The sequence below is a fragment of the Microtus oregoni genome, unplaced genomic scaffold, assembly GCF_018167655.1.
Source record: "Microtus oregoni isolate MIOR12 unplaced genomic scaffold, Mior012 000006F_ref0000085, whole genome shotgun sequence".
Taxonomy (NCBI): Eukaryota; Metazoa; Chordata; class Mammalia; order Rodentia; family Cricetidae; genus Microtus; species Microtus oregoni.
This window is the reverse complement of record NW_024543065.1, coordinates 18662472-18687647: the sequence shown is the minus strand read 5'-3', so window position 1 is coordinate 18687647 and position 25176 is coordinate 18662472. Positions and strand designations below refer to the sequence as shown.

At 41.3% G+C, this 25176-nt stretch overlaps 1 protein-coding gene across 11 annotated transcripts in view; it reads right to left on the bottom strand.

Moving 5' to 3' along the window:
* Positions 1-25176, bottom strand: part of Fam184a (family with sequence similarity 184 member A) — a 132914-nt gene that overhangs the window by 28838 nt on the left and 78900 nt on the right. For 8 of the 11 annotated variants that reach the window (XR_005974556.1, XR_005974557.1, XM_041654948.1 and 5 more), the window contains exons 7-11: positions 20794-20955; positions 18277-18398; positions 17648-17798; positions 10179-10220; positions 2355-2567 (exon numbers count right to left, since the gene is read on the bottom strand). Coding sequence is in view for 9 of the 11 variants with exons in the window: in XM_041654948.1 (XP_041510882.1) it covers positions 2355-2567; positions 10179-10220; positions 17648-17798; positions 18277-18398; positions 20794-20955 (690 nt within the window). In the remaining 2 variants the exon portion in view is untranslated. The remainder of the gene's footprint in view (positions 1-2354; positions 2568-10178; positions 10221-17647; positions 17799-18276; positions 18399-20793; positions 20956-25176) is intronic. The other 3 variants (XM_041654949.1, XM_041654952.1, XM_041654953.1) reach the window with 1 other exon arrangement.

Below are 25176 nucleotides of genomic sequence, written 5' to 3'. Positions count from 1 at the left end.
GTCTTGTTTCAAGCAGTTTCATGTTGTTTTGTCACACAGAGCAGGCTAACCCGCTGGCCCCTGAGCTTCTGGGGTTTGTCCTTCTATAAGGACTCCCCACCATGAGAACACTGGGATTATAGATGCAAACAAACTTATGCATGACTGTACATGATTTCTGAGGATCTGAACTCTGGTCCTCGTGGAGGAATGGCAAATATTCTACCTGCTGAGCCATGTCCCCAGCCCTGGATCTGAATTCAGATCCCTAGCATCCATGTAAAAAGACAGGCAGGGCAGGGGAGAGCTGTAATCCCAGCCCTGGGTGTCAGTGCACAGCTGTAATCCCAGCCCTGGGTGTCAGTGCACAGCTGTAATCCCAGCCCTGGGTGTCAGTGCACAGCTGTAATCCCAGCCCTGGGTGTCAGTGCACAGCTGTAATCCCAGCCCTGGGTGTCAGTGCACAGCTGTAATCCCAGTCCTGGGTGTCAGTGCACAGCTGTAATCCCAGCCCTGGGTGTCAGCGCACAGCTGTAATCACAGCCCTGGGTGTCAGCGCACAGCTGTAATCCCAGCCCTGGGTGTCAGTGCACAGCTTTAATCCCAGCCCTGGGTGTCAGTGCACAGCTGTAATCCCAGCCCTGGGTGTCAGTGCACAGCTGTAATCCCAGCCCTGGGTGTCAGTGCACAGCTGTAATCCCAGTCCTGGGTGTCAGTGCACAGCTGTAGTCCCAGCCCTGGGTGTCAGTGCACAGCTGTAATCCCAGCCCTGGGTGTCAGTGCACAGTTGTAATCCCAGTTCTGGGTGTCAGTGCACAGCTGTAATCCCAGCCCTGGGTGTCAGTGCACAGCTGTAATCCCAGCCCTGGGTGTCAGTGCACAGCTGTAATCCCAGCCCTGGGTGTCAGTGCACAGCTGTAATCCCAGCCCTGGGTGTCAGTGCACAGCTGTAATCCCAGTCCTGGGTGTAGTGCACAGCTGTAATCCCAGCCCTGGGTGTCAGTGCACAGCTTTAATCCCAGCCCTGGGTGTCAGTGCACAGCTGTAATCCCAGCCCTGGGTGTCAGTGCACAGCTGTAATCCCAGCCCTGGGTGTCAGTGCACAGCTGTAATCCCAGCCCTGGGTGTCAGTGCACAGCTGTAATCCCAGTCCTGGGTGTCAGTGCACAGCTGTAATCCCAGCCCTGAGTGTCAGTGCACAGCTGTAATCCCAGCCCTGGGTGTCACTGCACAGCTGTAATCACAGCCCTGGGTGTCACTGCACAGCTGTAATCACAGCCTTGGGTGTCAGTGCACAGTTGTAATCCCAGTTCTGGGTGTCAGTGCACAGCTGTTATTCCAGTCCTGGGAGGCAGAGCAGAAAAATCCCTGGAGCTTATGGGCCAGTTTAGCTAATGAGTGTGCTCCCGGCTCATTCAAACGCCTGTCCCCTTAAAACAAAACCAACAAAACAGGAGAGCAGTAATGGAAGACACCTATTTTGTCTTCAATATCTGGTCTCTACATACATCCATGCAGATGTACACATGTGTGTGTGCTCACACACAAAGTAAAAGATAAACACTGTGATAATAATCTAATAATATAGTCATTTGATTTAAATCACTTTTAAGTTTACTGTAGTTATAATTTTTTATATTAGCTGTGGGGTTCTATTATGAGGAAATTTTAAACCATTTTAAAATTTCATTTCATTATGATTTGTTTTTTACAAAGAGAAAAAAGAATGTAAGGGAAAAACCCAAGATTAAAAAAAAAAACAAAACCTACATATCCTTTGGGTCCATTTCTTTTTTGTGGGCACAGAGGTGAAAACAAATTTCAAGTTTGATAAAAGTCTGAGTGTAGTGACACACACCTAGAATCCTAGCACTGAGGAGGCTGAGTCAGAAGGGTCAGGAGTTCAAAGTCAGCCTGGGCTACATAGTGAGTTCAGGGCTAGCCTGGGCACATGAGACTCAGTCTCAAAAGATTTTGACGAAAGACTGTTATGATAATACACTATGAGTAGAACAGTCACTGAATCTATATCACAACTGCTAACTGTTATGAAGCAGAAGATGAGCTTAGCTTGGTGTTATGATAAACTCTAATCCATCTGCGATCATGTACAATCAGTGTGTGTTTACGAACTGTGACTCCTATAGGAAGTCACATTCTGAAGAACATTTCAATAAAAACAACATGTAACATTTTAAAAGAGAAAGAAAAGAAGAAAGAGAAAAACTGGAATTCTTAATTATCTGAAGGCTGGCCGATCCCACTTCATCTTCAAATGTTAGGCCCACACTGTGCTCCTACAAACCATTAAAAAGAATCTAAGGGCTACATCAAGCTCGGAGACAATCTTTGAACGTGTTTCCCAGGAACCTTACCCTTTGTTCCTTTTCCTTCTCTTCTTCCATGGTTTGGAAGGCGAGCACATGTGCTTCTTTGAGGGACTTGTGTCTCTGCTGATGCTGCTCCTCCAGCTCCTCCAGCTCCTGTGTGAGTCGCTGGCGCTCTTGTGTGAACTGCGCCTGCAGCTGCTGCAGAGATGTCTGTGACTGGCAAAGCTGCAGCTCCAGGTTCTGCTTGAGCAGGGAGATCTACACCAGAAAGACACACAACAGAGACTAAGCACAAGGTGGACTTCACGGACTACCAATCCAAAGGGAATGAGCGGGTCAAATGGATCTTAGGAAATAACCTTGTTTAGTTAAAATGTTCTACAATAAAAGCCTAATTCAAAGCTTCATCATTACTGGATGCGTATATGGTGTGGGCATGTCGCAGGAAAGCAGCATGGAGTTGGATCTTTCCTTCTACCTTTCGGGTTCTGGGAAATGAACTCAAGTTGCCAGGCTTAACCAAAGATACTATGTGCTGAGCCGTCTCGCCAGTCCAAAAATCTAATCTCGCTTTATGGCTAGTTTAAGTCTGTTTTCAGAAGGTACCTTGAAAACAGCCTAATTATATTGCTTATAATATAAGCCATTTGTAGCACAAGTCTAGAAATCAAGTGTACACCTTTTCTGGAATACCTTTATCATTTATATGAATGGGAGCAGGAGGCAATGAACACTGTTCTCAGGCGAAGCTGCTCTGAGGAGGCAGCACTGAAGGAGAAATGGCTTCTCTGAGGCAGATGTGCAGTGGTTAGGGCTGTGGGTTTGGAATGAAGTCCTCCTCCTCCTCTATTAGCATCTACTCTCGCCACGGGGAGGGAACTGGGGCTTCCACACACTTTCAGTTACTTCACAGGGAGTGGGCAGTGATTGTTAGCTGGGAGCGTTTGAGGACTGGAGACCTGCTCTTAGGAAGGATTTGTGAGTTTGTTATTTACTTATTTGGCGTGTATGTGCTCGTGCTGGTGTACACCAGGCTTGGTGAGGGTGCCCACAGAGGCTGGAGGGCGACATCAGAGCCTACCTCCTGGAGCTGACGTCATAGGCAGCTGGAAGCTACCAGGCATGACTGCTGTGCCCCAATTCCAGGAAAGCAGTAAGCTCCCTCTAACCACGCAACCCCCTTAAGTGGAGTTTGTCAACAAAAAACATCAGCCTTAATATGTCAAGCATCATCTCTGGCTGTATAGATAAATGTGTATTCTGTACACATAAATACATGCAGCTGGTGAAATGGTTTAATTTCATCTATTTCTGTTCTTATCCACAGGTTATTCTAACCTGAAATGGTGTAGATCAACCTTACTCTACAAGAAGTCTGAAGAGGAGAGGAATTTAGAGTTCAGATAAAAAGTTGTAAAATACACCCCATAAACAGCTTAAGACACCATTCTCTCACACCTAAGCCAGCGTCTGTGGGCTCCAAAGCCAATAGAGGAGACGCCCTACACTGTCTTTCTCTTTCATTGGCAACCATTTTCCTTTGATGTGCTGGTGGCAGGAACTGGCCACTTGACATGTCTCACAAGGAAAGCAGGGGAGAAAGAAGACAGACTGGGGACTCACCAGCGACATAAAGGGAGCCATGAGGGAAGACCCACTCCCTGGCAAACAGGAAGGCTAAAAGCCCCAGGAATTAGCCACTGCAGTGAGCTTGGCGGCAACATTGCTACACAGACAGGTTTGGGACAAAGTTACAAAGATATAAACCAGGACTAGTTGGAACAGTCAGCATGTGACATCAAGGAAACAGCAAGCCCTGCTGACGCAGATGTTTGAGCTGTCATTGTGTGTTTTCAAAGGAGCTGTTTTACCTGTTGGAGTCTTGCAAATTATTAACCTTTATGCAATGGTACGTTTCAGAGATTTTACAGATTGGGGGTCAAGGGAGGACCTGTGAATGTGACTGACTCTGTAGCCCATGCTAGCCTGGAATTTATGGCAATCCACTAAGTGCAGAGATGGTGGGTGTGAACACCTCACATGGCTGACTTCATTAAGAAGGCACAGCAACCGAGAACGCCATGATGTGAGACGGGATTATAATTTAGTGCTCACAATTTTATGCAAGGGGCATCAGGATGAAAAAAACATTAAGGAGAACCCAGAAGGAAAAGTGACGTCATAACAGGCAACAGCAGGAAAAAGGACTGGGAACAATGGTCTGTAATTGACGGGCATTCTCTGCCCGGCCAGCTGGGCAGAGAGAGAAGAGGCACAGAGTCCCTCTCTTACAGGCTCAGTACGGGTCTCAGCATCAGGATGGGTCTCCTGGAGACGGCCTTATGTTTCTCTGGTATTAACTCGTTAGACCGCATATGGGAAAGGTGGGGACAGTGTGTGTCACCTGTACAATTTTAATTGATATTCTTCTCAAAGCTCTCCCTTGGCACCTAGCCAAGTGGGAACTAAAACCTAATGAACATTTTCCTTTCCAAGCTGATGCCCTGGCACAGCCTGTGTTCATCCAGAAAGAGTACACATGAAGTTTGGTTTTGGGGTGGTCATTGGCCCAGACTGTATCCTCTAAGGCAGTGGTTCTCAACCTTCCTAATGCTGTGGCCCTTTAATACAGCGCCTCATGTTGTGGTGACCCCAACCTTAAAATTTTGTTGTTATTTCATAACTGTAATTTTGTTACTATTATGAATCTTAATATAAATATCTCATCTGCAGGTGGGTCTGGACCCACAGGCTGAGAACTGCTGCTCTCAATGCTTAGGGTTAGTAAGAAGCTACCCAATCACTTGGCCTTGTGTGTGTTTTATTGGTGTGATACCTACTTTTAATGTAAATTGCCTCCCATGAACCACAACTGCATCAAATTTTATTAATCTGACTATAGATCGACTTATGCTTAAACTATTTAAAGGTGAGGCTTATGAGGAAAAACATTAAAATAAGAGAATTGGCACAGTAATATAATTATGCATTTAAAATATAAACAGTTTAAACTTTCTCCAGCTTTAACATATTACAATGTAATATACTTTACCTTAAGAGAACTCCAAAGTATTATTTTCTGAATCTGAATCTACACTCTAGGAAGCAACAGACACTGTATGTAGAAAGCACCATGCAGCTTAGTAGTCAAGTATACTTGTCTTGTTCTCTGAACTTTGGAAGCACACAAACTCCAAAGTCTTTGCACTCATGCTCAGTGCGGTAATGTGAATTATATGCAGAAAGCTTTATCATGCAACACAGCGCTGTCAGTGAACACATTAGTAGGGCAGCAGGAAATAAGTCAGCCTTTATTTAGCGGGAAGATTGCATACCATTGAAAAGAACAGATCATGAGCAAAGCAGTGTAACATGAACTAATGCTTTCTAGACATTATTTAAGCACCTGACTTTAATATAGTTTATACATACATATTGATATCAAACAGCATTGATTCAAAATACAACACGGAAGGAGTCTGCATTAAATGTTTGGACAGCCTTGACACAGAATATTTAGAAAGACACGTTGAACAGTGAAGGAGAAACAGCAGCTGCTTTGAATTATATACTATACTCAAGTTAAGGACTGTATGTATGGTATTTGTGTCTTTGTATGTGATAAACTTTTGGACATTTTATCCCTCGCCTTTTCAAAAAAATTATTTTTATGCGTATGGGTGTTCTGTCTGCACGTCTGTCTGGGGACCACATGATGTAGCACTGCAGAGGCCAGAGGAGTCCCCTGGAACTGGAGTTACAGGGAGGCTGTGAGCTGCCACGTGGGTGCTAGAAACTGAACCCAAGTCCTCTGGAACAGCAACCAGGGATCTTAGCTGCTAGGCCATCTTGCCAGTCCCATTTAAAAACAAACATGAGAATCTTTATTTTCAAATAATGAATCATTATTTTAAAATCTCTCACCAGTCTATGTAGGTGTAGTCTATAGGTGTTGTCTATGTAGATGTAACCTATGCAGGTGCAGTCTGTGCAGGCGTAGTGTATGCAGGCGTAGTGTATGCAGGTGTAGTCTATGCAGGTGTAGTCTATGCAGGTGTACTGTAAGGAAGTAACACACACTCTCTAGCAACCATTTAACAAGTTTCACTGCACATTGAGTAGGTGCCTTCCTCTGACCTCCACTCTTTAGCAATACTTTCTGAAAATAAAGGTTTCGCTCTCTTTTAGAAAATATGGCATTAAAGACAGAATTTTGTAGAGATGTCAAAAAGAAAACATTAAAATACATGTCCTTTTTGTTTTAAATATGGGAGACGTCATCTCACCTCTCGGTGGAGCCTTTCGCACAGGCCCTGGGCCTTTACCATGTGTGTGTTGAAACTGGTCAACATAAATACTTGAGCTAATCTAGGCATTTAGTACCTTATTAGTATTCAACTATGTGCAGATTGTATCGTTAACTCTAAAAGCAAACACTTCGAATTGAGGGTGCCTGGTGTGACAGGATCCCAACGCGGGTACAATATTAACCTACGTTTTTTGGTTTTCTTTTTTTTAATGCAATATTAGTTTTTCCCCTTCTTCAATCTTTTTACAGGAATTAAGGAACATACAATGTACACAAGCAACCTGCCCCCAAGACAGCATGAGACATTCTCATCTCATGCTGAGAGATGAGAATGACGATCAAGCTTAGCTCTGTCTCACAGTGATCTCTCCTGCTGCCCTGAGACTCTGGCTCAGCACAGCAGAATTGGCTCCAGGTTGACCAACAGGTTTGCTCCTAACTACTGGAGTCTAAGTGTGCACAGCATACGGTACACACTCTAGAGCGCATCAAATAAATCTCTGGCTGGAGATGTTGCTCTATGGTAAAGAACCTGATCTAGGTCTGTCTCAGTACAATGACCTATTTGGTTACATAGAAAAGTCTGTCGTGTACCAGTGGACAGTGGTCATCAAATATAGATAACTTATCTGGTAAAATACTGATTTATATTTTATATATCACAATTTCTAGGTGGACATAGGACATACTTTAAAAAAACCCAACAGTTTAGTATTTACTGTTTGAAGCTGCTGATGGGGACATACATCCCACATGTGTTGGAGGAAAAGAGAACACCACTTTGGTTACGGAGTGTTGAAGGGGTGCCAACTGCAGGGGTTGACAACGTCGCATTCCCAGGGCCAGCTGTGGGTGGCCTCCTCAGAATGAGAGCACCGGGCTTCATTTGAGAATGTTAATGACTTTCCCTTTAGAGAGAATGGTGAGTTTATGTTTTTATTTTTCTTCCTTCCAAAATGACATTCATAAGGTATTGATGGTATTCAGCTATGACTCATTATTTTTGTTCTGTCTGTAGTTAATGAGCCAGGGTCTCATATTACCTAGGCTGGTCTTGGATTTACAGATTCAGGACTGACATACACAGATGTTTTTCTCCCCACTCTTTTTTATTGTCAAAACTGTTATTATTATAACAGGGTCTCCTATATCTTGGGTGATGGCCTGGAACTCCTGATCTTTCTGCTTCTATTAATGTAATGTGCTAAAATTACAGGCATGCCAAAGACCTTGCTAGTGTTTTAAATGCCCCGCCCCAAGCAGTCATATGCCTTGCTCTTCCCCCTTTCTTCAATGTCAGTTAGCAGAACTGTCAGATTCTGCTGGGATTAAGTCATGCCGCCATCTTGAAGAACACAGGCCCCTCTTTTACCACCAATACATAACTTGTTGAAAGTCATATCAGCTTAATTGTAAGGTATACAGTACCATACTTTCAAATACTAGCAACGCTGAAACCTGCTAACTTAGGCCTGGTAGAGAACAGTCAGAATAATTTTTAGTATGTCAATGACTTAGATACATTTCCATGAACAGTGATGGAAGGTACTGAGACAGTTAATCAGTTAATTATTTCTTAACGACTACTAATTTGCTATTATTAAAGGATGCAGGGAGAAGGGAAAGTAATAAATATTTCAGTTAAAACATATTTTAAAAAAGTATATTTCAGGTCATGAAATTATGGTAACTCTGAAAAACTTTCACTTGGCAATTCCAAGAAAGGGTTTCCTTGGAAAATCCTAAACTAAACCTAGCAACTAAGAGCCACAGCGACACTTCTTATTTTCCTGCAGATACTATAAAATACACTCCCAGTTACTGCCTCAATCTTAAGCTAAAACAAACTAGAAAGCATCTATAGGACGTTTTAAGAATCACTCATTTTTTTTTTTTTTAAGGATGACCTACAGAGAGGCTGATTCTTGCTAAGAAAGGAACTTGGGAAGCCAGGCCAGCATATGGTGGGTGACAATGCCAGCCTGCCCAATGTTGTATGCTAACAGCTCATCTTGGTTATGGGTGATGAGGGTGAAAGGTGACCAGTGACAACCATGATGTCACATAGAGGGTTAAACATAATGAGGATTATTTGTGTTAATAACATTTCATGCTATTTTTTTACTTAGAGAATGTATAAAGACATTCCCATTGAGTTACCGATATACGCTTAAAATAATGTCTGATAATATAAGTCAGTGAGTGGATTTTTACTTAATTAGTACCTTTTTAACCACTAAGAGGAATAGTTATGTCTTCACAAATATTCTAAAGTACAATGTGATTCATTTAGAAAACAATCACATCTGGTTTATTATTTCTATCCCAATCAATAAATATGTCAAAAAATATGGATTGATATTAGTAGAGCCCAAACTGAAATGATCAAGTCAAAATTCTTATTCCATGTTATGAGATTTTATTGTTAACAATATCTTAATGTAGCTTTATCAAAATTGAGATAATCATCTGTTACTTATTTTAAAACATATGAAGAAAATTCTGCTGATCACAGTTATTTTTCAACTGCTTTTTATGTTGAAAAAAAGTTGACTATGAAAAGCAAGTAAAACTTTCCTTTCTCAGGTAGTAGAAATTGAGACTATTAGCGTTTCACAGGACACATCTAAACTCGAACTTTGATCTGCCTGGGGAGGCACGGACAGGCTACATTCTGTTTCTAAGTGCACTGGAGGACAGCTGCGGCCCTGTCTGACACTCCAGGGTTGGGCGTCTCACAGAACAGCAGCAGAGACAGCACCAACTGCAATATTTTCATTCTCTACAACCTGAGGAAAGAAAAATCCAACAATAGCCATTTTCCAAGAGAAGTGTGTGGACCTCTGCCTGAGATATCGAGGAACCAAGGAACTGATTCAGAGATACTCAACTCTGTAATCTTATCATGAAGGATAAGGTAGTAATGCATTTGGTATGAAAATAAATCTTATTGTTTTCCTTCATGTACAAATTATTTCTGAGTGGAAACACGGAATAATATCTTGAAGCTTAATTTTTGTACATGTGTGTCTACACAAAAGTAAAAGACAATACTTTTTCTAAGTCTTAGGGAGGGGATTTACATAATTTTGCTTTTCATGTGTTGAAAACTAGGACATTAAAATATAAAACACATTTAGCTATTATGAAATTTCAAATGCTTGCTCTTATTGAGTAGAGTCTATTGATACATTTTCCAAAAATAAACTTTTAACTCAAAAAAATTGCATTTATTTGCAGTTAATGATAATCAATTAGCTAATACTTTTCAAGAATATCACCATACCTTTCAAGGTTAACATTAATGAATTTTATGCATAAGACGAAAATCTAGCTTAGCTTCATCCTAAAACACTTAGTAAGACAATATGGTAGATGTATGCACAACAACACACGAATGAATGGTTGAAAGTTAGACATTATTAGTACCCATATGCAAAAAAATCTTATTGAATGCCATAATGTATTTTGGTATAAGTTAAAGCTTCAAAGCAGTGTTATTACGCAAAATTAAAGGTAGCACATGCCTTGTGCACAAACTGTAAGTGCCGCTCACTTACATTGTTGATAGATTTATGCAAAGCTTCACCCAGAGAGTGCCGCTATGAAAAAAAGATCACAGAAGAAAGGGGAATGTTCAGAAACCAACCAAGTGAGAGAAAGAGAGATTCAAAAAGGAGGGTGAAACATTGAACAGTAACTAGAACATGCTCACAAAAAACAGTTCTGAGAAGAAATTTGATTTAAGAAATTCAAGACACGGTGTAAATGATCTGAACACAGTCCCTAAAATGATCCGATAGATCTGGGGGTCGGTCTACTTACCTCTACGGGATTCTTAAGGAGAGGGGGTGAGAACCGAGGCCAGTGTAAACGGTGATGGCTGCCGGAAGGCACAGAGGGCACAGGGCTACTGACGCTCTAATGCTCTCCTAGCTACTCAAGTGCTGCACACACACACACACACACACACACACACACACACACACACACGGCTGCAGGGCATATGTCCTCCAAGGAATAGAGGAAAACCACAAAAGGGCCTGGTTGTTTTGTATTACAACTGCCTTGAGATAAGTGTTGAGATAGGGAAACAAGAGATGATCTTTTTTTTTTTTTTGGTTTTTCGAGACAGGGTTTCTCTGTAGCTTTGGTTCCTGTCCCAGAACTAGCTCTTGTAGACCAGGCTGGCCTCAAACTCCCAGAGATCCGCCTGCCTCTGCCTCCTGAGTGCTGGTATTAAAGGCGTGCGCCACCACCGCCTGGCAAGAGATGGTTTTTATTTCTTTTAAATTCTCTGTTCTAACATTAGCTTCATGAACTCCAATGTTTTCTAATGTCAAAAGGTTGACTACGAGGCTAGAGATCTGGCTCATAGGGTAAGCACACTTGCTGCTTTTACAGAGGACCCAGGTTCAGGTCCCCAAACTCACATAATAGTTTTCAATTATTTGTACCTCCAATTCCAGGGAATCTGATGCCCACCCTCTTAGGGACTCTGATGGTAGAAGCACACACATGGTATACACACCTACATGCACAGCAAAATAGTCATACACATAAAACAACATGTTTTCACAAGGCTGACTATGCCAGGAAGGCTAAGATATTCCAGAACACAGTTTCCTAGAGTTGAAGGGTGAAAGATTGGATTTGACATCGAAGATCACTGACATACAGAGCTATATACATCTCAAGACAAGCTGGGGATCTTCAAAAACTATAGACTATATGTTTGTGTTCCCAACCCACACACTCCTCTGCTGATATCCCAACATTCAATGGGATAGTGTTACAAAGCAGAACCTTGGGCAGGGATTAGGTCATAGGGACAACATTTTCATTAGTAGATAGTGTACTCATATAAGTTTCCCCAGAGGGCTTCCTGTGCCTTCCACTGGAGCACCGGCAGATAGTGGCTGTCTACAAACCAGGAAGCTAGCTCCTTGAAGTTGAATGTCCCAGCTTTCTGAGCTGTGAGAAATGTTTACATTCAAAAGCTAACATCTACAGCATTCCTTCAGTATAGCCCAGGCTAACCCAGGACTATTGGCACCAAGAAGTGAGGGTGCTGTTCTAACCTAGAAATGTGGAAGTGGTTTAGGATAAGGTACTGAGAAGCCTGTATTAGTGTGGGCCTAGTGGTGGGGCGCAGAAAGAAAGTGGACAGGTGCAGAAAAGTGCCAGTCATCTTAGGAAACACTAAAGGAATGCTGGGAAAATAAAAGGTTGGTAGAAACAAGGACAGTAAAGCAATCTGGAAAAGGCCTCAGGTGGAAAAGACGACTAGAGTGCTGAAAACTGGAGGAAAGGAAATCCTTCACACAAAGAGGCCACAACCTTTGCTGAAGGCATCTGTCTGTATGTGTCCATGAGGAGAATAAAGAATAGAATTTGAGCAAAGAAACTGGAGAAGGATGAGGAGGAAAAAGTGGAGGGGAAGAGAGGGAGGGAGAGAGGAAGGAAGGGAGGGAGAGAGGAAGGGAGGGAGGGAGGGAGGGAGGAAGGAAGGAAGGAAGGAAAGAAGGAAGGAAGGAAGGAAGGAAGGAAGGAAGGAAGGAAGGCCCTGAAAGTGAACCATCTGTGTTTGGTTTCTCAAGGAGAAACCCAGTGCCTCACGGCTAGCAAGCCAAGACTCCGAAATCTGGTGGTGGGGTTCCAAAGCTTTAGGGCCAGGACTGCTAACCGACTGTCTCTGGAGACTGGGACTTTAGCTACAGTGGCACCAGAGGGCAGAGGCGTAGAGAGGCGGCTCTCAAGTCCTTAGATCTCACTCTATGCATCTGCCTTGCAGCTTGAAATCATTCCTTCCTGTTTTATTTCTCACTTTGGGAAATGGAATGCCTATATTCTTCCTTTCCCATATTTGTAGGTGGGATGCTTAAAACCTACTTAGTGCTATGGCGTAGATGGTAAATGTCTCCTGAAAATCCATGCGATAAAGACTTGGCTCTTAAGGTGATGCTCCTGGAGGTGGTACCCCTAGGAGGTGGTGAAGTTTCTGAGAGAAGTGGTTGAGTAAAGAGCCTTGTATCACTGGAGACAAGCCCTTGAAGGGGAAAGGATAGGACTCGAACTCTTTTCTCATTTCCGGTCTTCCGGCCCTGAAGATTCCTCTATGACACGCTTTCAACCACTGACAGCCTGGCACCACACCAGAAGCCTTACCAGTCTCCTCAGCAATGGGCTGAAATCTCTAAAGCTGCGTGTAGTAATGGGGCGGCAGGGCTTCGTTCCCAGCACCCCGGCCGCCTGCCCGGCTAGCTTATGCTCTGAAATAACAACACACAAACTGTATTCATTTAATCACTGCTTGGCCCTTCTGCCCTAGCCCTTACTGGCTAATTCTGATATCCCGATCAACCCATCTCTAATAATCGGTGAGCACCGGTCTTACCGGGAAGATTCTAGCCTAGTCCATCCTGGGTCGAGCTTCATCCCAGGAGCAGGGCATGGCGTCTCTCTCAGGCGTCTGCTGCTGAGAGGAGAGCTTTCGAGTCTCTGACCTCACTTCCTCTTCCTCCCAGCGTTCTGTCCTGTTTTCTCCTCCCACCTATCCTCTAACCAATAAAATGGGCCAGGGCAGTTCCTTTATTAGCCAATGACCTTCCTCCATCAGCTGCGAGTCAAAATAAACTTCACACTTTATCATTGTGATAGATATTTTGTTAGCGTGCGAGAAGCTGACTAATCAGCTCCACAGCTTTGCGGCAGGAGCACAATTCGCCTTTGGGTTGACACTGGAATGAGATAGAATTTTGGGAGGATTTTGGGAAGTAATGAGTATATTCTGCATGTGAGGATGGCATGAATACTGGGGAGCAGAGATGGTGAAACCCTAACCTCCCATGGCGTAGTATTAATTAGGAAGTGGATCCTTTGGCCCTTCCACTGTGTGAGGATGCAGTGAGAGAAAGCCAGTAGGCCCTGGCCAGGCTAAAGGTGCAGAAACCTTGAACTTTGGACTTCCTAGCCTTCGCAGCGATCAGAAACCAAGCTCCACTGTTTATTAAGGATGTGGTCTGTGGTCATCTGTTACTGAATACAAGCCAAACTGCAAGTGCCCGCCTAAGGACACTGTACAAACTAAGAGCTTCTATGTGAAATATAATCCATACCATAATTCTATAATCCATACCAACAAAACTGATGTCCTACAGACTCATCATTTTCAAAGGTCTTAAAGTTGCTTTGTAATTTTCAAGGGGGGGGGGTGAGCCATCACCAGTTCACTGAGTGGACTCAGAGGCTTCAGTGTTAAAAGCTTACTAAATATGTAATGTGTTTCAAAAAAATTTCATTTTTTTGTTTTGAACATGGTGGCTCAGGACAGTCTTCAACTCAGAGTTTACTTTACTTTACTTCAGCATCTGGAGTGCTGGGCTGCAGATGTAAGCACCACGCTTCATGATTTCTCCTCCCGAAGGAGGAGAATAAGTCAGACTTTCAAATGACTGAGGAAAAGTGAAAACAATCTCCTTAAAATATTGCATCGAATTAGAAATTTAGATCATTGTATATAAAAAAACAATGCTCTTAGGAAATGATTCCTGCTCCTTGTTTTTCAATAACTTCTTCTTAACATACGATTTATTTATTTTGTGAGAAGAGGGGGCCTGGGTCCTCAGAGCTCTTGCAGGAGTCAGGGGACAACTTGCAGGATTCTGTTACCCATCTTCTACCACCAGATGAGTAACAGGATCAAACTTAGGTCCTCAAGTTTGGTATCAAGCACCTCTACCTACTGAGCTATCTAGCCAGTCATCATCCTTCTAAACCTTCTAAACCTTGTTAAAGCAGGGCAATGTTTTACTATCAGTAATTTGCAAACATGATGGCATGTAAATTCTGCAATCCTATTATTTGTAGCGTTTTCAGGAGAGGGCCCCTGGATAATGATTAACCATGACAGCTGACTGGACTGAGAGATACCTAGGAGAACGAAAGCATATTTCTGGGTGTGACAATAGGGCATTTTTAGAGACAACTGAGTTTTGAAGGGTCCTCATTTAATCAACAGCTTAATCTGCCCACAGGCTGATTATTCACAGAAAACCAGGAGGAAGCAGAACTCCAGAAGGTGTGGACTAGCTGGAGAATTACTTAGAAGTACACTATGCCTTGAATAGTATACACCTTGCCTCTTCCGCCTTCCCCTTTTCCTCTCTCTGCTTCGTCCCTAAATTGAGCCCCTTCTGCTTTCACTCTATATGTTTTCTAGCTCCCTCTATTTTTCCTACTCCCTTCTCTCTTTAGACCTCTTCCTCTCAAGATCCCCTTGCCAGTTTCATCACACACACACACACACACACGCACACACACACACACAGTGAGAATATGTGCTATTTGACTTTCTGACTCTGGCTAATTACAGATAATAATGGATTCCAGTTCTAGCCATTCCATCCACATTATCTGAGAGAATTTATATTACTCCTATATTCCATAGGTATGTCTGAGTGGTCAGTTCAGTTTCCTTAATTTCTCAGCTAATGTCCTAAATGAAAATAAATAAATGAATCTTCAGTTTGGAACCACAATAAAATCTGCCTTGAGAGAGAAATAAAAGAATATATGATGATACTACCGGGTTAAGAACAGAAAATATAGTAAAGAGTTTTCTTTACAACTTTCCAGATATTATTCCAGAATGGGAGCCTAGTGGTTTTGCTTTTGAGAAAGTACAGCCTGCACTGGACTATTCTGTAACCCCTTAAGCTTGGCCTGCTAGTACACAACTGTAGGCCTGGTCACTTGGGGGTCTGAGAGAGAAAGGGAACTTGAGCCCAAAGTTGCAGATCAGCTTAGGCAACATAAGGAGATCCTACACCACCAGCATCATCACCACTATCAATCATCATCGTCATCACTATCATCATCACCACCATCACCACCACGACCACCATCATCACCACCACCATCATAACCACCACCATTACCACTATCAATCATCATCATCACCACCACTACCACCACTACCACCACCACCATCATCATCACCATCACAACCACTATCATCGTCATCACTATCATCACTACCACCAACACCACCATTACCATCACCACCATCATCACCATCACCAACACCACCACTACTATCAATCATTATCATCATCACCATCAACACCAACATCACCATCATTACCATCACCACCATCACCACCATCATCGTCATCACCATCATCATCATTAGCATCACTACCATCATCACCACCATCACCACTATCAATCATCATCAACAACAACAACAACAACAAAAATCAGTTAAAATATAATCATGGGATACAAAGAGGGGCAAACAAAATATTAAAATAACCTCTTAGGAATAAGTACTGTAGAAACACAAAGAAGAAGAAAGTAAGGAAAAAAGAAAGGAGGGAGGGAGGAGGACAGAAAGGAAAAAAGGAACAAGGATGACCTCTGAGAACTGAATACATGAGATTACAAGAATAACGAAAACAGGGCCAGCAAGATGGTTCAACAGGCAAAGGTATCTGCCATCAAGTCTGACGACACGAGTTCAATCCCTGGACTCCACATGGTGGGAGGAGATAACTGAGTCCTGAAAGCTGTCCTCTGACCTCCACACATGCACAAGGCACGTGGTGTGTGTGCACAAAGGAACAGCATGTGATAGAAAATAATAAAGATATATTTAAAGAAAAATGGTGGGGCAAGTGGTGAGGTTTCTTTGATATAAACTCAGTCCCTAAAATCCCCGTGTTTAGTACTTGCTGGCTAAAAAAATATCAGAAAGACTTTAGGGATGGTTTCCATTTTATTGTGTAACTGAGCCGAATACATCTGTCTAGAGGCAGAGCATGACAGAAGGAGAGAGGTAGATCACTCAGGAAAATCTGCCCTTTCTGGTCCCTAAATAAGAATGTAAAAGAAGTATACAGGTTACCAGTGAGCTGTGTAAATATGATGCCAGCCTCTACTGAAAGTTGTTTGCTTGTTCTTATTTCAAAGGTTCCAAATGATTTGACCTCACAAGCGCGCATGTGTGCGTGCATGCGCGCGCGCGCGCACACACACACACACACAAACACATACACACCCTCTCATTCACTCTTCCCCTCCCTCTCCCTCTACCTTTTCTGAGCTTCATTACAAATTATAGAAACCAGACACAGATGGGCAGGCCTCAAGCACTTCTAAGAGGGCAATGCATGTTTCTGTATATATAACAATCACCTTATAGAAAGCCTATTTTGAATTCTATTTTGAAACTCTTCACCATCATAAACAGAAATTAAAAGACTAAGATATCAATAGGTTTTCAGCACTAAATTAGGAGTTGTTTCATGCCTAAGTTCTGCCCTTGCTTGGTTATATACACAAAGTCTATTTAATTACTTACAGTTTGCCATCTACCCTTGCTTGGTGATGCACACAGTCAGGTCTTTTAGTTACTGTTTTATCAGGATCTCCCTTACTTGGTGGTGCACACAGTCAGGCCTTTCAGTTACTGATTTACCAGTATAAAAAGTTCATAAAGTCCCAGGTTGTGTAAGTAAGTAAAATGGACAAACTATTTTAATTAAAGTTATTCGTGTTTTGGAAATAAGATAGCTCTAGAAATACTACCTTTGTTTATGCCATACTCTTCCAGGACTTCAGTCATAAACCCTCACCACAGACACAACTGCTCACTTGGGTAAATGTTTTCAGGGAATCAGGACACTGCTATAAACATCTTCTGTTGCCCAGATGGCATCTTAGGGTTAGAAACAAAATGATTTTACAGTTTCAAAAATTAGCTGACCTTCCCAAGTAAAGTTGATGTGTTCGGCTCAAATCAAAAACTAAAAAATTATGAAATTTTCTCAGAACTTAGGGTCACACATGCAATACATTTCTTAGTACAATGTTTCATATGACTATGTCTGTGTGGTTTTACACATTTAAAATGTTTAAGTTTGCCCTATGGAAAACAAAACACAATGAACTGACACGCAGTAGGTTTGTTTAGCCGACAGGAGAGTGCCAAGGAGACAAACGTCCGCGGGTGCAGACTGTAATCTACCTGGTTTAGAAGGTCTTCCACCTTCTTCTGCCAAGAATCCCTGGCAGCAGTTTTCTCTCGCTCTTTCAGCTGCAGCAGTTGAGACATCGCAGACTTCTTGTCCTCTTCGTGCTGAAGCCTTAGCTCCTGGCGAAGTTTAGAGCACTCTTGTCTGTAACAAACACAGGCATTTGCTTTGTAAGGAGAGTCACTGCCCTCGATCAACATCCTCTGAGTGGTTCACGGTGGTTTCTAAAAGCTCATTTCACTGTCACCTCTGCGAGTCCGTGTCACCAGGCTATCTTTCAGGAAACCAATAAACTAACCACAAGACCACTTATCAATCTACCATTGGCAGAATAGGCATGAGAATAAATGAGTCTTCTAATTTCAGGATAGTTCTCTCTCTCTCTCTCTCTCTCTCTCTCTATATATATATATATATATATATATAATATTTTTTCAAGAAAATTAAATTTAAAGAGTAAATTTGAATTCAAACAAACAAAAAAAGTCCTGTATTTTCCCTGCATTTAATCATGAGAAAAATTAACCTAAAACACCCTAGTACATCTGTAATGAGGAGCCTACAACAGGGACACTTCCCTCTCCTCTGTCCCGGTAAAACTGCATTGAAGAGCCCCGGGTACCTGAGATTTTCAGTCCACTTTATCTCTAGGTCATGGGCCATCCTGTCCACCCTCAGCTTCTCTTCTTCCTTCATGGCAGCAAGTGTTTGTTCATGCTGGTGCCTCTCTTGTTCTAGCTCAGCCTGCAGAACAGAAACATGAATGAGGTCTGGTTCCCACAAGCCCAGGCACTGCTGCCGCAGGAGAGTACACTGATGCAGACCTTACAGGAGCCGTTGATAACACTAGCTAGGAGAACTAGTCAAGACACTTCCACTGAATAGGCGGAACACATCCTATATTTTAATTGTTCTTTCCTCATTTTTAAAATCAAAGCTTATATTATTTAAACAGTTTAAACTTATATAATTAAAGCTATTTTTTTAGCCACGAACATACATCATATAGCCATGTTCCTCATTCCTGAAGTTAATTCGCATTCATATTCAAAACCAGGTCATTTGTCTAAAGCCTAATCATTACATCAGTATACCATTAATATGATTAAGGAATTACGAGGAATTTAAGTTTACTGGATATTTTCTTATGTAACTTAAGCCACAGGCCATGAGCTTAATGCTCAGATACTGACATGATACATAGGAAATCCTTGCAGATTGATTCCCTGGAGCTGGGGCTTATAGGTGACCACCTGACAAAACCCCGCAACTACAGACCACTGTCAGTGCTGTGGCTGCTCAATGGAATGAGATGGTCGGTGGCAACCTATCCTTCGGTCACTGTGATGGGCATTTCTGGACACCTCTCTGGCTGACAGTACAGGATAGACAGTTTTAAAAGTTGTATTCAGATTAACGACAAAAAAAAAAGTCAATATTGAAATTCCCTTTCAACTCGGCTCACTTAGCCAGCAAAAGGTAACTACTAGAACCTGAATTCAGGTACTGTTCTGGAATACTGCTCAGCCTCTAGGGACCATTTTTTCCACAGAAGGTAATATTAAATAGCAGAGAATTTCTTAAAGTATTTCTTATTTAAAGAAATTCTGCATTAATATTTATTTTTAATTAAGTGTGTGGGCACGTGAATTCAGATGCCCTCATAGGTATCAGATCCCCTGAGGCTGCAGTTATAGGATGAAATACACCAAAATTAGGAATGGGGTATATATCAAGATGAGGTACCATATAAATACACACACACACACACACACACACACACACAAATACACACACACGTCATGTGTGACTTTCAATGCAAAAGATTTACCAATTTAAAATACCTTCTTCCTTTTACTTTTGCCAATGTACAAAACGCCTCTTAATATGAATTAGCCATTCTATTCAGCCTTATGTGGACGACTGCTACCACTGATATTATATGTAATGCTTGGCATCGCATACATTAACTATATTGAATATTACAGTAACTCTAAATCCAGACTTACTCTTCATCATATTAGCACTGTTGTATCATATAGCCACTAGAGAAAGGTAAACAGAAGCCATCTATCTGAAAATGATTCAAAAATGAAATGCAATTGATATTCAAAGTACACTCAATTATTCCCTAGATAAAACATGAATAGAATCATATACACACAGTATAGATGGTGCATCAGGTAATACACCTTGAAGTGTCACCAGTTTTAAGCTAAAAGCTAATATTAGTACTAAAACCAATACCGAGTGTTTACAGTTTGTTGAGCACTGTACGGTACACAGCTTATCTTTTTAATTATTATAACTGTGATATGAAAAGTATTATTATGCTGCTCTATGCCTTACTGAAATGTCAAGGAGGAAATGTATCTCTGCCCACACAGAATGGTAGACACAGAATTCACAGGACAGACCAGACCCGCCTGACTCTGGAGCCCACACTCCAGATCATCACACAGAGAGGATATGAAAAACCCTCATCTAGAGTCTGCCCAATTTTATAGGTCCTGAAATTCTGCTATACTTTCCAGGAGAGGGAGAGGAAAGGCAGGGACTTCCGTGACCTGTAAATCACAGAGAACTCTTGTTTGCTATACTTGAAAGTTCCAGCTTTAACCAGGAAAAAACCTTACACACACTAATTATCCAGGATTTAACTGTGTCCGTAAAAAGCCTCCCTGAAATCTCAGCCCTTACACTCTGTCTTCCTCAGGATGCAAACTTATTTGGAAAGAGCGCCCATGCAGTTTTATTTGCTTGAAATGAGCCCACATGGGAGCAACTGAGCCCTTAATCCAGTATGACTAGCACACTTCTAAGATGATAATGTGGAGACAGGAGGAGACAGAAATGATGTTACTAAATGTGGGACACTCTCTGGGGCTACAACAAGCTGCAAGGAAGGGAAAGGTTCCCTCTTAGATACAAAAGAATTCATCGTAGGTTTCCAGCTCTAGAACAAAGAGATGACCCATTTCAGTTGGGCTCAAGTCACAGCATTTGTTACTTTTTAGTGGGGTTCCTGGGAACTAATATACTAATTATATACAAGGGTGCTTACATAGGCTTTAAGCAAAGCAGTCCAGATATATTTTTATATTTAGACATTTAGATTACAGTAGAAATAAGCAATTACCTCAACATTTAATAGGGCCTCCTTGGTCTCTTTTAGCCTGCCTTTCGTCAGGTCCAGTTCACTCTGAAGCCTCTCTTGGGAGTCCTGAAGACTAGCAATGAGTCCTTCAGCTGAGCCAAGACCTTGTTCACTTTTCCTTACCAGATCTTGGAGGCGACCAATCTATGAGTGAACAGAGTATTTTTAATACGTCATACAAGGTAGACCAGTGCCAGTCTCACAGTTTGAAGAGTTTATCCTTATTTTTGACTTGACTAAATGGGATCCCTTCTTCATGAATTTGAAAGAACCACTTAGCCATGATAATCTTTAGCATCTGTCATTTTTGTTTTGTTTTGTTTTGAAAAGACTTCCATGACTACAGTTTCCACTTTCTAGGACCATAATGCAAGGACATAGGCACAACTTCCCTTGTGCTCTTGGTTTAAAGAAAATTCCAGGTCATATCAGATAATAAAATGCCTATAAAAGGAGCTGACGTAAGATAAAGATTACATTAAAGATAAAAATAAACTGTTTCAAAGCTTTCTTTAAAATTTAACCATCTATATATCACAAGTCAAGTCTTCATGCATTTGGGTCAATATTGGCAAGCTCTTAAATATATCTAGAGAACCAATTGATTTTCGTGTTTTCATGCAGAAGTCACCTTAGGAAAGAAACTTTTGAGTTGGAACCAGAGAAAATGGACAATTTGTTGACTAAATTGACACAAATCCTTTAATTATGAGCCAAAATCAAAGAATGAAATACTTTAAGAAAATGCTATGAAGAAAAAAATGGACAAGATTTCTTTAAAATACATGCATATTTTTCCTGGAAAATATTCTTACAATTAACATTTTCAAAGGAAAACACAAAACCTGCTCCTCAGCTTCCTCGGCGGCACGCTTTCTTCTCAGCACACGCCTTCCTGCTCTTTCTGTGCAGGCGTCTCTATGCGCACGTGCTAAATGAGTCTGGAGGTAGGTGTGAGCGATTCTGCTACCTGGTTAGTGTCTCTAAATGGTCAGAAACTTTGTAAAATGATTTAAGAAGACCCCCCTTTCTGTGTTCTATCATATATTCATAGCTAAAGAATTCAAAAATTCTCTGAACCTAATGCCTGTCTAGACACATGGTGGACTGTTTTCTTTTGTGGTTATAACTGGTCTAGTAAATTGTTTAGGTGCTTTGAGTCATTTTAAAAATACAAATTTTCATAAAAATATACCCTCTTTCCTGATTTTTAAAGGCTAATGACATGCTCATTTATAGCATCTACTTACAGTGGTCTAAAACTTTACCGGCCACTATTTTAATATCCACATTTTGTATTCTATATTTCATACTGTGTTTTTTCAACCTTTTGTGCTGATCTGGCTTGTCAATAATTCTGCATGGAGGTGGTAAATGAATGTAAGAAAGTTAGTTGTAACAGCTGTGATATCATTGAACTTAGCAGAAAGTCTAGCCTTAAGTCCAGGAGAAATAATCCCCATTCTGTGGTATTACGTTAATAACTACATAATATAGAGAAAGACAGTAACTAGAAAAGATATAAGGGACAATCCATATGGAAAGAACAGAGCCAGGCATGGTGGGCTATGCTTACAATTATAGTATCTGTATGGTTCAAGGCCATCCCAGGCTACATAGTGAGGTAACGCTAGTTTGGGCACCGTGATAAGATAATGGCTTAAAAACATTTTTAAAGAAAGGTTGGAGAGATGGCTCAGCAGTTAAAAGCACGTGCTGTTCGAGGCTATAGTGTCAATTACCAGCATCCACTAGGCGGCTCACAATTGTCTGTAACACCAGTTTCAAGGTGCTACCTGACACCCTCATCCACTTCTGTCTTCCAGGTGTCAGGCACACGTGGTACAGAGAAACATACAGTAGGACACCCATATATATATATATATATATATATATATATATATATATATAAATTTTATATACATATACATAAATTTTAAAAAATTTAAAAGGAAAATAATAACCAAATTTAATAACATGGAAACATTCTTCCACAATCTAGCAAGTTCTCAGTTAAGTGCTACATGAATATGTAACATTCAAAAATGTATGAAGAATAATATTATAAGTAGTACATGAAGGATAAAGGGAAGTTTATTAAGGAAATAAAGAATTTAATTAAAGAGGAAATAAATATTTAAATAAGCAAAAACTTTTAAATTGTGCACAGTTAAATGTAATTAAATAAAAATTTCAAGTAAACAGTAAGAATAGGTGACTGTTTTCTATGAGTTTAATACAAGTGGGTTAATATAGTGATTTTACTTATGGTTTAATAAATAAAGCTTGCTTGAAGATCAGAGGGTAAAACTAAGCCACTAGAGGCCAGACAATGGTGCCACACACCTTTAATCCTAGGATTTAGGAGACAGAGGCAGATGAATCTCTGTGAGTTCAAGGTCATCCTTGACACAAGACCAATGCAGAAACAGATCCAGGTGGTGGAGGCTCACACCTTTAATCCCAGTACTAGAGAATCATACACCTTTAATCCCAATACTAGAGGGAATATAAAACGGGAGAGACAGAGGCTCAGGGCTCAGTCTGCAGTTACCCAGCCTTGGTAGAGGTAAGACTTCTCCAATGATTCGGTTCCTTTGCTTTTCTGATCTTCAGCTTGAACCCCAATATCTATCTCTGGGTTTTCATTATTTGAGGGACAGGTTATGTTTAAAAACAACTGTTGTCTGTCACTGTCAAAATATCTTTTGGCAGGTGGAAGATCTACTCTCTTTCCCCGTTGGTACCCTGTGATCTCAGCAGGAATCAGATAAACTCCAGATAATCAGCTTGATCAGAGTCTCACCCAATACAGTTGCCTCATTTTCTATCCACTGGGAATGATTCAGGGGCAGTTATGGGGAAGAACACATCACTCATAGAGATCTTAGACTGTGAAAGGGAAAACGGGTCTCCTAGGGAAACTCCTTTGTCAGCTGTACCTTGTCCAGGGTAATACATGACTAAAGAATAAAGTCAAAATGGAGAACACCAAGAAGGCAAATCCAAGAGGAGACAAAGAAACCCGGTCCTAGTATCACCAATTTCAGTTCAGAATCTAATCTGTTTGAAGTTGATATTTTGAATCACACGGGTAGATATATTTCCTTTGTCCTTCTGTTGGTTTGCATTGGAACTTCGGCTCTTTGCAACAGAGAGGGAACAACCTAGATTCTTCTTATTATGACCCCTAAGGGAATACAGAAGGTAGACACAGCCTCCCTAGGGTCTCTTCTCCAATCCCTTCTCCTAGGAAGCACACAGTGAACTTTTATAAATGATGAATATGGACATGAAGTAAGTTCTCACATATGTGTGCTTAGCATCTCCTAGCAGCCTTCCATCATGCTAATATTTAAGATATTTCACAGGACCTCTGTGACATAGAGGCAGCCTAACTCTCCAGCTAGCTAGGTAATCTCTCTCCCTTGGTCTCTGTATTTGTTTGAAGGGTAAAGTACTGTGGTCCTGAGCTAAAATAATATCGCTCGGACTGAAATTTTGATCTTAGCCACTTAAGTATGTGACACAGACAAATTCCATCACTCCTCAGTGACTTAGTGACTAGAATCTACTGTCCTAGCTGTATTAAGGATAGAAGAGAGAAGAATATGAATCAATGTCTGGGAAATAGTAAGCAATACTATCCTGTAGTTATTACAGTACCACATCTATACTGGCATTCCTATAGTATCTTGAAAGTTCCCATGAATTTGTATAATATTTCCTCAGTTTTCCCTCTTGTTCATTTCCTGTCAATCATTTATCTTCCTTTTGCAGTATGCATCTAGCTAGACTTATAAACATCTCATTTTGTGAAACCCCTCATCACTGCAGGGACCACACTAATTATCAGTACAATCACAATGTAAGAGCTCCTTGTACCCAACTTTCCAACATTTTCTAAAAAAAAATTAAAGAGTCACTACTAAAATACTTCATATATACTTAACTGATCAAGGGATAAAGTATCTTTAACATCTCATTAGGTAAGCATTTAACCTGCAAGGAAACCAGTATCTCAGCCTTTTCCTGACCTTGTACTATTATCGCCAGGCCACCAGTAGGCCATGTGGTGCCTCCATGCAGAAAGAGGCAATTCCCACAGGCCTGCAAACAACTCCAGAACATGGGGAGACGCAGATGATGCTATGTGAATTAGAAAAAGACTTCCTTTCTTTTAGGAAAACAAGAGTTCTGCGGAAATTTAACCAGTTCTGAATTTCTCCTATAAACAGTGCTGACATTTTCTCAATAATCCTTCATTATTTGCTTCTATGAGAAACACAAAACTGAAGCTGCTGTCAACAGGCATGTCTATCCAAGGCTCCCACGCAGGCTGCTAAGCCCTTTCCAGAAATATTA